This window comes from Wolffia australiana, chromosome 12 (genome assembly GCF_029677425.1).
Source record: "Wolffia australiana isolate 7733 chromosome 12, ASM2967742v1".
Taxonomy (NCBI): Eukaryota; Viridiplantae; Streptophyta; class Magnoliopsida; order Alismatales; family Araceae; genus Wolffia; species Wolffia australiana.
In genome coordinates, this window is record NC_135846.1 from 7,642,185 (window position 1) to 7,659,352 (window position 17,168).

Below are 17,168 nucleotides of genomic sequence, written 5' to 3' on the forward strand. Positions count from 1 at the left end.
CATTGATCAGATTCTTAAAAGACTTTCAGGTCAAAACTTTTATTATTTTCTAGATAGATATTCAGGATATAACCAAATTGAAATTAACAAAAGTGATCAAGAGAAAACAACATTTACATGTCCAGTAGGTACTTTTGCATTTAAAAGGATGCCTTTTGGGTTATGCAATGCACCAGCTACTTTTCAAGGATGTATGACTGCTATGTTTTCTGATTTAAAAGTGGATTGCTTAAAAAAATTTATGGATGATTTTTCAGTCTTTGGTTCATCATTTGATAGTTGTCTATCTAATTTAACCAAGGTGTTGCAGATATGTGTACAGAACAATCTGGTGCTAAGCTGGAAGAAGTCCCACTTCATGGTGGAGGAGGGAATTGTCCTAGGGCACCATAACAGCAAAGATGGGATAAGGGTGGACAGGGCCAAGGTCGAGGTTATCAAGAACCTCCTCCTGCCCACAACCCTAAAACAACTTAGGGGATTTCTAGGGCATGTTGGCTTCTACAGAAGATTTATTAAAGATTTTGATAAAATTTATAAACCCTTAACTAATTTACTTTCTAAAGACATTGTTTGTTTTTGCTGAAAATGCTAAAGCATCCTTCTTGCATATTAAAGAGGCTTTAATTCAAGCACCAATATTACAAGCTCCATATTGGAGTAAAGCTTTTGAGATTATGTGTGACACCTCTAACAATACTGTGGGAGCTATTTTAGGACAAAGAATTGACAAGAAACCAGTTGCCATCTACTACGCAAGCAAAACTTTAGGAGGAGCACAGGTAAACTACTCAACGACTGAAAAATAATTTCTTGCTATTATTTTTGCCTTAGAAAAATTTCTTTCTTATCTGTTAGGTAGTAAAATAATTTATCATGATAACATGAATTTATTAAATAGAAATCAGTTATAAGATTTACATGATAACATCCAATTTACAAGTTAATATGACAATATTTATACGCTTCTTGGCATTACATTAATTATAGATACGTGTTATCAAGCCTGAATTAAAAAGTATTTTGAAAATGATATATTGAATTTTGTGAAATTTGAAGTCCTTTTAGGGATTTATCTGATATTGTATTCTGAAACAATATATTTTTTGAGTTGAATGTGATTTGTCCTGTAATTTTTTACTATGTATTCACAAAGACATGATTTTTCTAAGTCAGATAATTATCTATTTACTATGTTGGCCTTATATTTAATTTATATGAATTTATTAATGCAGTTTTGGTGGTAATCCTCAAGAACGCCACATGGCATGATCTGAATCGTTGATAGGTAACATACCATGGTTTTCTGCAATGATTAGGTCCCTAATCATTGTGAAAGTAAGTTTATGGCATTCTAAATCATGATGCCATATAGTGAATGATTGACTAACAGTATCTCACAGATGTGACATGGCCCAATAGTAAAATGGTCTGATTTTATTTGAAATAAATGCTTTGCTTTGAACAACTAATGGTATTTAATTATTTTTATTTTTGCCTTGTTTTATTAAAATCGACAGATAAAAATGGCAGTGTTAATCCTCGTTCACGCCACATGGCATGATTTGAACCGTCACTAAGCAATGAATCAGGCCTTTTTGCAATTATTAGATTACTGATCATCATAAAAAAAAGTCATTATGGCATCACAAATCACAATGACATAATACCAATGAGTGCTTATTGTTCAATCTTTTTTATTTAAATGACACATGGTGATGGGATTTTTTTGCAATAAACATGATACCAAGTCTGATAAAAAAATGAATTTAATATTTAATATTTTATTATATTTTTTACCTTGACTGGTCAAGAATTGCAGCGCTGATGTGCATACGTTGGATTCATGTGTCGGCCTTTTAGTGGATAATGGAATTGGAAACAATTATGTGGTGCATGCTGACACACCTCTTTAATTGTTATTGTTGTTTGTTATTCTTGTCTTGTTTAATCTTTTTTCCTACTGGGACACTTGGCGCGATACGAGATGTCAATAGAGGATGATGCAAAAGCATATAAGCCAAAAAACCTAAAAGTATTGGGGTGGCGGTGACAAGGACGAGGGGAGAGAAATCTTTACTTTAAATAAACTAGGAATCATTCAACTTCAGGGCTTAATATCTTAGGATCCACAAGGCTGATCAAGCTAAACTTTTGAGGGCAGCTTTTCTTTCTCTCCTCTATCCATCCACACAGTTTGACAGTTAAAATTGACCCCCCCTGATATTTGTAAAAAAGTATCTTTGAACTCATTTAAAACTAGAGAGGTATATTGAAAGAAAGTGAGGTTTTTGAAGGTCCATCAAGATTCCTTGGTGTCATGAGTGCTTGGATTAGGTCAACTGATAAAAGGAGAGGCTGTTATACATCAGGATGTTGCCCTGAGCCTAGCAGAGTGTATGGATCTAAGGTTAGTCTTTTGCCTTACATTGTCATTCGGTATCACATTTTTTAGTTAGATCCATACCACCTTCCTCATCACCTCCATTTCAACAAATCATCATCAATAACCATCTATCATCACCATCACACATCCTATAAGTCTTTACAATCTTGTCCCTTGTTCTCTTCTCTATTAAAAGTATCAAAACCCTAAATCAATAATTACCTCAACTTTCCTTATTATACATCTTCCACATCCACCATCTTCCCCTTACATTTTCGTTTATCCTACTCCCTCAATTACATTCGGCCCATTCACATCATCCTATCTACTTCTCTTCTTATGTACCATCACACCATAGTTAAATACATAGTACCTCCCCTCCCATCTTACCGTTTCCGTTGCGTGACTACCTCTTACCCTATACATACCCCATCTCATCCTATCCAATTAAGTAACAAAAGATAGTTAAATCCCTAAGATCCATTTATTGTGGAGATGCCTTGCACTCATCTACTACCTAGACATATTACGTGAGTATTGGTTTATAAATTTTATTGATTAAATTCAAATCAACAACTACATAGTTTTAACCACAAATTTGTCTTTATCATAGAATCAATAATGTATAGGAGAAACATGATATATTGATATAATTGTTTCTCTGTTGTGGAAGTAATATTAAAACTATTGATGAAATATATTTAAGATATGAGCTAAGAAAATTTACGTGAGTTAAAATTAATTAAGTGCATTCCCATAAAAACAACTATTCATTTTCTCCCTTTTGGGGAAATTTCAAGGGTCAAAGGAAGTTTCTGCAACTTTCATTTTGGATGATCTCAGTCTAATCCTGGAATTCTACGGCATTCACAAAATAATAAGGACTAACAACTATCATTAAATATGCTTGAATTCAATAATATCCTTTAACCCTATCATCCATGTGATGAATACCAGCCCATTTTGTATTCTTAGATTTAAAATATAATGATATTATAAATGTAAAGTCCAATATAAATCCATAATTAAAAGTTTAAATATATTATATTGTCTCTTTTCCTCTTATTCTATGATTAAAGCATACAATTATTCTACAATATGTGAAAAATTTTATACGGCCACTTCCATTACATTTGAATAATTAAAAATCAGATTCCAATCATTAAATAGTCATTTTCACTCTCTTTATATGAATTCTCCATTTAATATTTTGGTGCCACAATTGATAAAATAAAATTACAGTTCAGTTCAAGATGTAGTTTCAGGAGCAGAATTTCTGAACCAATTTATTTTCCAAGTAAAAAATAATAGAAATAAGTACTAAAGTATTAATTACATGTTTTGCTTTCATAAAGAAGTAGAGAGAAGAGGTTTGTGCTTTTGTGAAATAAAATGAGATAATATAAATAGAGGTTAGAGATTGAGAGTAGTGTAAAATTTAGAAGAGAGAACTTGAAAAATTATAAATATGAAACTATTCTTAAATGTAAGATGAAGCTCTTTCAAGTAGACTTATGAATAACCATAGGTGAAATATTTGAAAAATTGGACCATATAAGATAAGATAATAAATCAATTCAAAGACTGAAACATAAATCCAATAAGTGAACCATATGCATAAAAGAATATTTAAAATAATGACACTCATTTTATTGATAAAACACTAATGAGCTATTTGCTTATAATTACAATCTAACCCTACACATTGATATCTACGCTCAAATTACCCTACGAATTAAAGATACTATTTCTAGATATATTTTTATATTGGAGAGGTCATTCTTTCATCTTCCAGTATTAATGATGATAAAAATGATAAATAAAATTTATTAAAAGTAAACCATTGTGGAGTGCTTAGGTACACTAAAAATATAGAAATATTTGAGAGCGTAGAAATCAAGATTACTTAATAAGTGCTTAATTACCATATATATCACAAAGATTAAGAAGAATATGATAGTAAAACCTTAAATTTTTATAATTTATATGGACTAATATGATTCTAACATGATATACAATCTTATAAAAACTCATCTAAAACCATAAAAAAATGAAATGATATGCACGCACTAGAAATAAAAGAGTTGAACTTGAAGCGTTCATAACATTCAAAGCAAAACTATCAGTGGTCATTTTTTGATTGGAGTTATCATGTTCATTGAAGAACACCATTCACTACGGAATGAAATGAGTTTTATAGTTATATATGTTATAGTTTTTACTCTGTGGCATTAAATGTTTTGATATAAATCACCCATTTCAAAACCCCACCTAATCCAACTAGGCCAATTGTAACAAAACATCTCATTATAATGCTATCATTATTATCATTTTATGAGATTGCTTTATAGTTTACATTGATGGCGGGAGATCAAAACTTAATTACATCATATTATTCCTAAATTGATAAAAATTTACCCAGACGAATAAGATTATCCAAAACTTGCTTATATCATATCATTCCTAAATTTTCAATAGTTTAAAAAAGAATTGTTACGTTTTCAATAAATGTATATATTTGATCTTATTACAAATTATATGAAAATGGACAAAGTATGCATTAATCGCGAGATTCAACGGATACATACATATACACGCATCTTATTAAATTTAGGTAACCTCATTCTCACTATAGTTGAACTATTTGCCTAATTACTATAACTGAATTTACTGAGTATGTTAGTTCAAAACTAACTTGGACATTTAGAATAATCATCAACATAGATTTAATTTTCTAGTGATTTACTTCTTATTAGATAAAATTATAATTATTTACCAAAAACATTAATGGAAAAAGAAAAGAAATAAACATAAATATTAATATAAATATTTCATTCAATGAAGTAAGATAGTTTACACTAAAATAACCATCAATAACCTTAAATTATATCAGGTCTTGAGACCTTAAGTAATCTAACTAAAAATGATGTAACTAGTTTTCCGTGATATGTTCAGCCTCATGAATCAGGTGGCTTTCCAAGTATGTTGCCTTGATTTTCCATGAATTTTCTGATGCCATGAACCAAAAACTGTCTCTTGGAAGTCAGAGAGAAAGTACAAATAGCAAATAATTTCTTTGGCTCTTCACATTTCCATCTTTCCTCCCCACCATGAGTGTCAAAAATTCAGGTATACATATTTTGTATCAGTTTTGATTATAGATACACAAATTTATCAGAGTTTATAAACAGTAAATTGTAGCTCCAACAAGAAATTTATTTCTGTCTTCGAGATGCAAACGGTTAATATTATTTCGCATCATCATATAAATCTGACAATTGGTTTTTGTGATATGCATGACTTGACTTTCCAGGCCTAATTTTTCTCCTGAATTGGAAGTTGAAGGAAGTGTTTTCATGGAAGTCGTTATGGGATGTCGTTAAGCGCATCTGTGATTTAAAATTGGAGAATAATTGATGGATACTCGGAATAAAAATCTAAAGAAAAAGAAATTAAAAAGAAAGATCAAGGAGTCTGGGTAGTATGGATATCTGATAATAGAAGTATGAAATAATTCAAACAAAATGCAAGGATCATGTTGCAAACAAAGAGAAGAACTCCGTCAGAAACATACTACAGCATGTGAATCATTGTGAAATAGATTTCATCTAAATTAGCAGTCAAATTAACAGGAATAAAGCAAAAGATATGTCCCTTTGGGTAAATAAAGCATTGAGAGTTGGAATTTGAACATAACTTGCAATAAGTTTAGACTATTTTGTCATCATCTGGCCCAAGAAAACAGATGAGATGATGATGAGGTGATGGCAAGTCGATGATGTGTTCATCATCGAACGATCCAGATGAATGACGACGACATTGGTGAGTTGTCATCATCATCATCATCATCATCAACTAGTCATCGTCATCCCTGACGTTAAACCAAAGCTAGGATCAGATAGAGTTTAATAATGAACAGAGTTACGGTGATCATCGGCAGTGATAGCAAATGCTTTCTGTACTTATATTTTGATCCGTCAGTTATTCCGACTTAGGATTAAGTTTTCCAGGTCTTTCATATAAGTATGTAGGCTCTTCTTTTCTTCTGTCCGCGCATATTTAAAGTCTATCTGGCAGATCTCTCGAGCCAACTGATGTTTTCTGATGCACATCAGTTGATAACAACCGATGTAATGATTGCAATGAAATCTTGATATTCAATGAAAGAAGAGATTCAATTCCATCCAAACAAGCAGAGTATGGAGACGTGGATAGGAAAACGAGAAATGGAAAATGAGGCACAATTCTCTTTTTTTGGCTGCTCTCCTAAAGAGAGGTTGCCCCATTAAAAGATAAACATGCCGTGAAGCAAATGAAAAAACTTGTCAAATTTACGAACTTAAGAACTTTAAAATTTAACAATCGTTTCTAATTTTAAACATGCAGCACTCAATAGGAGGGTTAGGATTCTACCCCAAATTAAGAACTTATCAAACAATTTTTTTTTTTGAAAGAAGAACTTATCAAACAATAACCGGGCGATGGAATTGAAACATGCAATGGCAAAATGATTTGTGAGCTTGCATTTTAATGGGATCCAGCTATGCATTAGTTTCCTTTTCTTTAAATGCTGTTTGTGATTCCTTACGACAGACAAATATGAAAATAAACCAACATCGTTGATCCAAAAGCTTTTTCGCAGTGTTACGCGCGAAGCAAGAGATAAACAGAGACATTATGCAATCTCAAAAAAGACGACGAATAACGGAAACATTAGAGGCAATGCACCGCTGGACTAGGATTAGACGATAAACGATTACCTCACTTGCCAAAGAGGTACCCCAAGATGACCCCCAGAAGCGCCACCAGGGCCACGAACAAGGGCGAGAATCCTCCACCCTTGCTCTTCCTCCTCAACATCTCCTGCAACCCGCCAAGAATCAAAATTTTCAAAAAAAAAAAACCGGCCAAGAATCAAATCTCAAGCTTCACCAGAATCCTCAGCAAAAGAACATAATCACACAGTAAGAACCCTCACCAGTTCTTGCCGAAGCTGATTATTCTGAACGACGACGGAGTTCTTCTCTTCCGTCAGCTTAGAGATAAGAGACAGAGACTGTAAAGTGAAAAGAAAATCAAATTACTCTTATTCAAGTTTAGCAGTGATTTCACTAAACGCAAGAATTTACCTCCGTTGATTTTTCTGGGGGAATGGAGGGACCCCTGGCAGCCTGTGACGATTACAAGAGATGATAATTTCGCCCCAAAATTTCTCAAAAGAAAAAAAAAAAAAGAGAAACGGAAGAAGAAAGGATCTTGCTCACCGCAGCTCTTTCAGAGGAGCTCAGAGTCCCGTTCTCTGAGAGCGAGGGCCTGGGGGAGGAATCCTCTTCAGAGCCCTCTCGAACCGGCGATGGCGGTCGCGGCGGCGACACATAGACCACTCTCAATTTGAACTCCTCCACGTTATTCCCGGCTTCCTTCGAGAACTACGCTCAATCTCCCAATTTCAATCAATCAAGCTCTCCTCCCAAATTTTCAGAAACGACGGAAGAGGGATTTACCAGCTCCGGCGTCACGTCCTTCAAAGAGGTCGCCGAGCTCGCAACCACGCCCTGGACGAGGAACTTGTCCTTGCACTGCATGTCGATCGGCGCTTCCTTCTGAGACTGCATCATCACTGAGAAAAGACCAAGGAAGACGCGGTTAAGCGGGGAACAATGGCTGACCGCAGCAGATCGGCGGAGGAAGCACCGATGACGTCGCAGGTGGAGCGAGGTCGGATCACGCCGGCGTTCGGCCGCACGCAGTACTTCTTCGGATTCGTCGTCTTGATCTGGCAAAACCTAGGGTTTCAGCGCAAACCGCGAAGGAGACGGAGAAGGAAGATGATTAAGATCACCTTGTACGCGACATTCTCGTCCGTCTTGTTGGAAAGCTGGAGAGAGCACGAGATCTGCTTCTTCAACTCGACTGATCGCAGAAAAACCGAATGAGATCCAACGAAAATCGACAAAATCGAGGATCGCGAAGAGGCGAGGAGAAATTTTACAAGGAAACCGAATCAGATCCACAGAAAATCGCCGAAATCAAGGATCGCGAAGAGGCGAGGAGAAATCTTACAAGGAAACCGAAGCTCCGAAGGATCGACGCCTAGAAGCTCGCCCGTGCTCATCTCGAACGATCTCCGAGATCCAGCCTATCGCAGGCACGGTGGCCGGGCGTTTTATAGCTCCCCCTCGTCAAAGGAGAAATCGACAGAGACGCCCTGATCACCCGCGATTCAAAAAAGAAGAGCTAAAACCCAAAAAATCCCCCTCTAAACTTCAGAATTCGAAATATGCCCTCCCCGAGGACTAACTACAAAATTCCCTCGCATAACTTTAAGTATTCGACATCTGTCCGCGAAAAGGACATGACTGAGAATTTTACAATGGAGTCCGGATGCTAAACTCTTGGAAAAGCCTATGACTAAATAGGAAAAATGGGGATTTTTCTTTCTTATAAATAGCGACTACCTCGTTTTCTTTTTCTATATCACGGCGGGCTTCGGGAGGTTCTCCGGCGATGGCCGCGGCGGGGGGGAGAAGGAGATCTGCTGCGAGGGCGGGCTCTCGATCTCGGAGGATCCCAGAGACGGCCGCGGTTTCTCTCTCTAGGAAGGTGCCTGTCTCTCTCTTGGTCTCTGTCGCGATGGCGATCCCTCCTCCCCCTGCTCTCAGTCTCCTCCCTCGGCTTCCTCCGCTCCTCCGCTTCTCGCTCCTTGACTTGCCTTTCCTTCTCTCTTGCCTTGTCCTTCGCCGCCTGAATGTTCCGTTTCAGAATAGACACAGGTTAGCCGGGGAATTTGGTCAGATTCGAGCTAGAATTCGATGAATTTTGGCGATAATTGGGAGGAATTCGACGCAGATTCAGTCAATCAGAGAATGAATTCCGCGGGAAATTATCCATTGGAGATGAGCATGAATTCGGCGGGAAATTATCTCCGTCTGATATGATGTAGAATCGGGCAGATTCTCTCAGATCTGAGCAAGAATACGGAGGGAAACTATTCCGCCAGATCTGATGAAGAATCCGACGGGAAATTATACCGTCAGATCGGGGGAGAGTATTCGGCTGGAAATTATTCCGTCAGATCAGAGAAAGTATTCGGCTGGAAATTAAACAGTCAGATCTGATCAAGAATCAAGGGGGGAAATTCACCAGCGACTCTGTCATATCAGAGCGAGAATTCAGTGTATTCCACCGCAGATTCTGGCAAATCTGACAAGAACTCGGAGGATTTCAACGCAGATTACGTCAAATCTGAGCAAGAATCTCGAAGAACTTGCCGGAGATTCAGTCAGATCGGAGCAAGAACCAAAGACTGACCTTGTGCTCGGCGATGAAATCCCGGACCATGCCGTAGCCGATGTGCTGCTTCCCGGTAACGTGAGCCTGAGTCCTCTCCATGGCGTCATTGGCCACCAAGAACGATCCGCATATCTCGCAGATGGCCATCTTCTTCTCCTGGCTCAGCATCAGCATCTTCTCCGCCGGCGACTGCGCCAGCGTTGATTTCTCAGCATTCAACGCATCCACCTGAACAGAAGACGAACAAAGAACTCACAAAGGCGAAAACAAGAAAGAACTACGCAAGCCCTCATGCCGATGACGAGTGGTTGACGTTTGGTAGACGACAGCGTCAACGACCGTCATCGTAACGGTCACACGTTGATGTTAGGCAGATAATTTTGAACTCAAATTGAGTTAAATTGACAGCTGGATGCCTCCAGATGACGATGACGGTACTGCGTCCATGACCATCATCATCCAAAATTCATCAACATCAGCGAGATCTGATGACGATGACGTGACGGTTGACGTGCTGAACCCTGAGGCAGCAGAATTCAAACAGCTTCAACCTTCCGCATGAGGGCTTCGGCTTCGTCGATCTTGCCGTCTTCGCCGAGGCTCTCGGCTTGCTCGAGAAGCTTCTTTATCTTCTCCTCGATGACGGCCAGCTGTTCCGCCTTCTCGGCGGGGATGGGCGTCGGCGGGAGGGTGACCTCCTGCGCCAGCCGGTCCCGCCCGCGCTTGATCTTCCTGTCCAGATCTGTTACCTGCAATGGAAATTCGGATTCTTTTACCACCCCAAACCAAAATATCTTGAGTCCTCTCTTTCTTCCAAAAATTAATATATCTTGAGTCTTGGATCGTTAATTATTTTAGGATTTAATGAGGACGTGTACCGAAGGTGAGATTGATAATATGACTTAGTATTATAATCGTGTTATCAAATTAATGATGAATTTCATTTTTTTCAGAAGAATGGAAAAAGGAAGCTCACCAGCCTTTCGCAGTAGTGAGCAAGCTCCGCCTCAAATTTGGGTACGTATTCATCATGCCTGGGTGACTTTTCAAAGCTGGAACCACGCAAGAACAACATCAAAATAGTCCTTGGGAGGAGATGATTCCAATCTGGATCATTCTCTATGAACGAATTATGAACAAGACATTAAAATAAAATGTTCGCTTTAGACCATACAAGGAAAGTGTCACCGGCAACGATTGCAACACTGTGGTTAAGAAGAAGCCAGAACCATGAATAGCACACACATTCTTAACTAATCATGAGATAAACCATAAATACCAAAATTTTAAATGGACCATATTTCCTTGAAAATTTTAAGTGAAGATTGGGGTATTTTTACGATTTATCACAAATTTGCCTATTTTTCAGAAATTTTGGAGCTCATTCGAGGAAGGAACCCAGAAGATTAGATACAATATTAACACAGGAAACATCAACGCTATCCATTTATCTGCAAAGGAAAAGAAGATCTATGAAAAAAAAGAATATGAAACATTAAGCAAACCAGAAAGTAGTCAAAACAGCATGAACATGAGATCGGACCGGTATTAATATATTGAGTCAGAGGAAACGAAAAAATCTGGCAACGAATATAAAAAAACGTTTACATTCTAAATGCCCTGCTCCAGGAAATATTTCTTTCCCATGCATTCAGAGAAGGGTGAAATTAACAAGCCCATCTTCATAACCGGCCAGTGCAGCATATTACACATCAACTTACGTAAATCTTCTGAAGAAATATAAAATCTGGAGGTGTGAATGGAATAACCATTGCTTATTCCATTAAATCTTATTTTTACGAGAGAGTTTTGAAGGGAGTTTTGAGCCTCAATTATTTCATAAGAGAGCTCTTTCTTTACCTGCCCGAATTCTCCAAGTAATCTACACCATAGACTTTGGACACAATCATAACGTTTACCCAAGACATCATAACGCATAGTCGCTATCAAATAAATAGATATGAAAGGAAAGAAAAACCAAGATATAGAGAAAATAACTGGGTTATCCCACAAATTTGAAAAAAAAAATCATAATAATAGAGATTGCCCAAAAATTGAAAAGAAAATCATAATAATAGGCATTGCCCAACGCATGACAGCTTATTATTCGAGAAATAAAACCCTACATCATTTCCCTTACAATGTTCGGGATGACTTTCATCGAATACCTTTACATCCGTGCAAAAAAATAGTGCGTTCTTCCTCCATTTAGAAGGATATATCTTCTCATTAATTTGATGGATCCAAGCAAGGTATCCAAGAAGTCACACCCAAAGTCAAATTATTAACTTCAATAAATTTTCCGTTTAGTAGATATGGTAATTAAAGTAGTCGTCACCCTCCCATGGTTAAATCTTATGTCTGATGAGAGTTTTAATTTAGTTACCTCAAGGAAGGGGATTGCATAACACCAGCCAGAAGAACTTTGAAAGTCATAATATAGCAAAGAATTCCAGTAATCCAGTTAAAATTTTCACCTAATAAGGCAAATAAAACAAATGGGTTCAGAATATAACTACCTGAAACTGATTATGAAAAAGGAGGAAAGCTCGGAACTGACAGTCTTACTCTAACCTCATCAACAGTCCAGGCCAAAGTCTATTCAATATAAACTCGTTTTTCCCCAAAATGAGGAAAAAAAAAGGATGAATACAATAATAATCGTATCACTTCATCAAATGCACAAGCCAAAGCGACAAAATCGTACCAAGATTTTGTCCTAAACGACTGTATTTTCAGCCCTAATCGAACGGTTTTCAAGGATCAAAAACGAAAATGCAGGGTACGCTCAGAAGAAAATGTTTAAGAAATGGATGAATTATTGCTCAGATAACAAAGAAACAACAAAACAAAATCGAGTACCTCTCTTTCAACTTCAGATCGTGAATCTTTGGGCAGGATCCTGGTAAAGTACCCGCATCAGAATCAAACAAGAATCGGGAAAAGAAGCGGAAGTTCTTGGAAGAAAGGAAAACCAATTGGTAAATAGACCTACCGAGATCACTTTTCGTGTTCACGAAGAGATCATGCGGACAGAACCGGACCATGAACGGCCTACAGACCTCTTTGTCGTCCCAGGAAACCTCCTTGAAACCCTTCTTCTCTTCTTCCGTAAGATTACGAGCTGCGAAAGATCAAACCCCGAAATCAAAACACGCATCTCATCAAGTCGTGAGATTTACGAGAAAGAGCGAACTGAGATCTCACCGGAGCCCATTAACTCATCAAGAAGCGCTCTCTGCGCATCCATGGCGACCAGGAGTAGAAGCGATCGCGAACCAGCGAGGAACCTTGGCACAGATTAGGGCTTTCGGAGAAGAAGTAACGTTTGATCTGGTAGTTCCAACTTCGAAGATAGAGCTCCACCGGAAACACCATTTTGTAATTTTACCGCATTTAAACCAAATTACCAATATATTAGAAAATAGAAAATGACTTTCCGTCCATGTTGTTACTTTTTTGTGAATTTTTTCACGGCTATAGAACACCTATATTTTTAAAAAACTTTCTTTTTTATTTAATTGAAGAGGAATTTTTTTCCAATGGAGCATGGTATGTAGAAACAGAGGAAATCCTTGCTTAACTTTCGGAAATTGAGTCAGTTCAGAGTATAGAAATCAAATCAAACTTAAATAAAACAATTCTGTTTCTAGATTTAGAAGGTATTGAAATAATTAATTATAATCATCCTGTGTGGAACTAATTCCACTCTCCAATAGTTCTCTAGAAGAGTATCTTAGAGTCGTTTATGTGTTTAGCCGCTAAAAATATCCATGCGACTGCTGGGACGATAAATCTTCTCTTGAACTCCTTTAGTTATCTTTAAAGATCTAGTTGATATTCTCAACATCTAGTTGCACTTCAGGGATAGAATTATGGAACTGGGAGAAGACATGGGGGCCCAAGGCTGATTGGCGTGGGCACTTGAAATGGGTGGCCCCCTATTTATACTCATTTGAACCTTCTTCATAAAAGTTTTTATAACATCAGTATAGCCACCAACGTCCATAGACCTTATGTGTGTGACCCTTTGGGCCCATGTGTCACGCAGTCAAATCCGAAGTTTAGAACAATGCATGGATTGAACATGTGCCGGTCTCAAGACTTGGACAAGAATGTTTTAACAGCCTTCACTTGTGCAGCACAAGACTTTTTGGAATGCTTACGATTTCTTGGGGGTTTAGGAGAGAGGTAGGGCTAGGTCCTTAACAAAACATTGGGACGTGTTATTATCATGAGCAGAATTACATCGAGGTCGTAGCCATTACATGAGGCACAAGGCCAATACAAAATTTCAGAGATGGAGCACAACTTGTGCTGTTAGATAGTGGCGCTCAAGTGCCTTGAGATTCCCAACACCACCCCCCCCACCCAAAAACTCCTATGGGCACCATCACTACAAGCATGCCCAAACTCCTATCGTGCTTGTGGGCCATGGCCCTAGGTGCATCCGCCGGTTGGTTGTACCACATGCCCTGATGTCCATCCACAACACCCTATGATCGGGACCCGCCTTGACGTTCTACATACTTCTAGCACCCACACTAACATCTTTATTGGTTTGGACGCGCATTGGCGCTTCCATGCCTAGAGCCCCAAGCCTTGGTGCATGTGTGCCATAGCATTCCCCGTAGGGACACTCATAACACTCCACAAAAGTCTCAACATTTTACATGCCATGCCTTAGACTCTTCGCAGGAGACAAACAACCCCCCCACCCCAAACAAGGAGTCCCCAAAGAATATGGTGAAAGATCATGGACACGATATTGGAAGAGCAAGGATGGTGGCTGATGATGACACTAAATATCATACTCTAATATTTGGCGAGGTAAAATCATTATCCATACCAAATATTGATATCTATGTATCATAATCTGATATTGGTTTAGTGGTATTAATATTTTTTAATTATATGTGTAAAATTGTCTTGCTCAGAAAAAAGTATGACAATTCTGATGTTGACCAGTTATCCGTAGCCAAATCCATCGTTAATGAATGTTATTTAGGTATGGGCTAAGCCAATAATCTATTTTTCACTTTTATATCCTTTATTTTAATATGTGTCAAATTGAAAAAAATATTATTCAAAAATAATATTTGATAGTATCGCTCAACTATTGAGATTAGGACAAATGCCAATATCAGGACCAATCCTTGAGAGGAAGATGAATGTCAATTTCAGGATGGATACTTGATATCAGATACTACTATAGCAACCAATATTTAACATCACCATATGATATTTAGACATAGGTAAAAACAATTGTCTGATTTCCCATATTTGATATCTGGTATAGAATCTGTCTTGATGTCGTTGTCTAAAAGAAGATCAGGACAGATGAAAACTAACTCTAAGTCATAGTCAAAACATACACGTACATGCACAAGTTGTCTTTGGTATCTCAGGTCTTAGGAAAATTTACATGATCACTAGAGGAATCACCAGATTGGTGTTTCTTACATTAATTAATTTTGTTAAAATTTTATCAAAATATTAAAGATTTTTAATTAAATTAAATATTTTTTTTGATATTTTCTCCCCATAATTTCGATCCTCATTCACTTTGTGCTTGTAATGAAATTATGTATATTGTTTCCTGAATTGGAAGCCTTGCATGAATATTTTAACCCAAAATTCTGATTTGTTAGGGAGATAGAAAGCCATTTGGTAAACCAATTTTTTAAAAAATAAACCATTCAGGGTTTTTTATGTCTGCATAAAACGTAATCATTATGAGCAGAAAGTTTAAAGGTCAAATCCCCAAAAATCAAGTATTTAAAAAATAAATATGTAGTTTGTTTATAAATGTACAAGATTTCTTATTAATTTATAGGAATTAAATTAAATCTAAGTCAAATAAACTAGTGAATACAAAATCAAAATAACTCTAATATAGCTATAAAGCACTTACATTCTATAAGACAATTAATATAAAACTTCATATACATTTTAGGAAATTGTAATAACTAAAAATTGGAATACTTAAGTCAGTGCTTTAGTAGGAATGGGTAATGGGGGACTAGGTGGAGCATGCACAATGAGGATATACAAATGACACCAAAAAGATAAAAGATCACGTTAACATTGTTCTCACATGCCCAATGGCAGAGCAGTACATGATGGAGGACAATTGAGGAGACCAAGCCTGAGCTTGTCAAAAGCCGCATCGTGGAGCCCGAGCTTGAGCAAAGAACCCGAGCTTCAAATATCAAGTTTGACGACATGTCCCAAGCATTCGTTTTATTTGTGTGCTCTTTTATGGATTTTATGGAGGGCCCTCGTGTTTTAGGCTTCCCACGTCTTTTCCCGTGTTTTGGCTTAATTCGTGGCATTAGAGGAATGTCCTTGTTGTTGGGTTCTAGAGGCCTTGATATGGATAAAGAAATCGAAATGACTCTGAAGAGGAAGACTTGAACGGAATTGAACGGCATCATTAAAACCATGTAACGAAGTACCTTTGCATGGATCCCATCCATGATTTCTTGGATCTTGGAGTGAGATGAGTCAAGTTGCTCAAGTGTGCAGCCTCTAGACGTATCCACGCAATCCTTGACACGTCGAATCTCCTCCTCCTCGTTTACAAGCCCTGTTCTTTCTCCGTCGTCATAGTTTCGTCATCCCAATCGCATCAGGGTTGGAGAGGCGTGCGGGGAGAAGAAGCGGAAAGGCCCCTAAAAAATTCTGGCCTAGGGGAATTTTGCTCAAGGCCTTCCCCTATTTATTCTAAGTGGTTACTTTTCATAAAAAACCCCAAAACTCAAGTATATCTTTTGGCGTTCAAAAAGACCATTTGCGTGTGACCCTCTAGGTCAATGTATCAGTATAGTTAATGACTCGAGCAGCCCAATAACCTTTATAGGCCTTACAAATTAATTACCTCTATCATCATATAGATTAATTAATGTCAGATCGATTTAACCCGATCGATAGGTCAAGCCTCCAACACGTGGGGTGCCAAGCTACACTTGGTGCTCTAGAAGATATAAAGGAGTTTGTATCAACTCACTCATGGAACTTGTTCATCATCGGTTACCGTGTATGTATAATCCCCCATCCACTTGATGCTCCTTGGATGACTCAGGGTATGGTCAACTGTCAAACCCAAATCGGTCATCCGAGTTAGTACTGATGCATTCGGAAATCATCGGAGAACTCTTCTCCGATATTTCAATGCCTTGGCCAAGGACTTCTTCGCATCACCTTCCTTGACTTGTCACCTCTTATACCGAGGGTGGACGATCCCATCTTGACCACTCAATCTTCTTCGTGAACTTATTGATGCTCCCGAACTGAAATTATTTGGAATCCCATGATTAGAGACACGTAGATCATAGTCAAGGTACAAATGTCTGTCCACAAGACGTCATTGGTGTCTCAGGTCTATGGACCACTTAGACAATCATGACGTGAATCAACCTGATTGATAGTTTGGTATAATACCATTCATTGATTCATATGGATCAATGCAATGAACTCTTTCCACTAA

The 17,168-nt window shown here is 37.7% G+C and overlaps 2 protein-coding genes and 1 long non-coding RNA gene across 4 annotated transcripts; 1 reads left to right on the top strand and 2 right to left on the bottom strand.

The window, feature by feature from the left end:
- Positions 1–6,986: 6,986 nt before the first annotated feature.
- Positions 6,987–8,609, bottom strand: LOC144710011 (vesicle-associated protein 1-2-like). Its single transcript, XM_078583661.1, has 8 exons — positions 8,450–8,609; positions 8,229–8,299; positions 8,081–8,162; positions 7,891–8,006; positions 7,651–7,815; positions 7,516–7,557; positions 7,365–7,442; positions 6,987–7,249 (listed from the first exon to the last, which is right to left on the bottom strand). The coding sequence occupies exons 1-8, from the start codon at positions 8,499–8,501 to the stop codon at positions 7,148–7,150; spliced, it is 708 nt and encodes a 235-aa protein (XP_078439787.1). The 5' UTR covers positions 8,502–8,609; the 3' UTR covers positions 6,987–7,147.
- A 74-nt stretch (positions 8,610–8,683) lies between these two features.
- LOC144710010 (LUC7 N terminus domain-containing protein) lies at positions 8,684–13,042 on the bottom strand. Of its 2 annotated transcripts, none has more exons than XM_078583658.1 (7): positions 12,887–13,042; positions 12,675–12,803; positions 12,542–12,581; positions 10,656–10,731; positions 10,231–10,428; positions 9,698–9,907; positions 8,684–9,130 (listed from the first exon to the last, which is right to left on the bottom strand). In XM_078583658.1, exons 1-7 carry the CDS (start codon positions 12,927–12,929, stop codon positions 8,864–8,866), a joined length of 963 nt encoding a protein of 320 aa, XP_078439784.1. In that variant the 5' UTR covers positions 12,930–13,042; the 3' UTR covers positions 8,684–8,863. The 2 variants fall into 2 exon arrangements, with proteins under 2 accessions (XP_078439784.1, XP_078439786.1); XM_078583660.1 differs by lacking the exon at positions 12,887–13,042 and adding an exon at positions 12,066–12,156 and having other exon boundaries at positions 12,675–12,772.
- Positions 8,854–10,914, top strand: LOC144710012 (uncharacterized). Its single transcript, XR_013583189.1, has 2 exons — positions 8,854–8,989; positions 10,633–10,914. It is a non-coding gene; the product is annotated as an uncharacterized LOC144710012 (long non-coding RNA).
- Positions 13,043–17,168: the final 4,126 nt, after the last annotated feature.

Excerpts from the sequence above, each read along its gene's own strand:
- LOC144710010 (XM_078583658.1), bottom strand. The coding sequence starts at position 12,929 with ATGGATGCGCAGAGAGCGCTTCTTGATGAGTTAATGGGCTCCG. Across the intron at positions 12,582-12,674 it reads GAACACGAAAAGTGATCTCG|GATCCTGCCCAAAGATTCAC; the intron begins GTAGGTCTATTT and ends GTACTTTACCAG. Across the intron at positions 10,429-10,655 it reads CTCACTACTGCGAAAGGCTG|GTAACAGATCTGGACAGGAA; the intron begins GTGAGCTTCCTT and ends TTTCCATTGCAG.
- LOC144710011 (XM_078583661.1), bottom strand. The coding sequence starts at position 8,501 with ATGAGCACGGGCGAGCTTCTAGGCGTCGATCCTTCGGAGCTTCGGTTT. Across the intron at positions 8,163-8,228 it reads ACGAGAATGTCGCGTACAAG|ATCAAGACGACGAATCCGAA; the intron begins GTGATCTTAATC and ends AGGTTTTGCCAG. Across the intron at positions 7,816-7,890 it reads AGGACGTGACGCCGGAGCTG|TTCTCGAAGGAAGCCGGGAA; the intron begins GTAAATCCCTCT and ends GATTGAGCGTAG.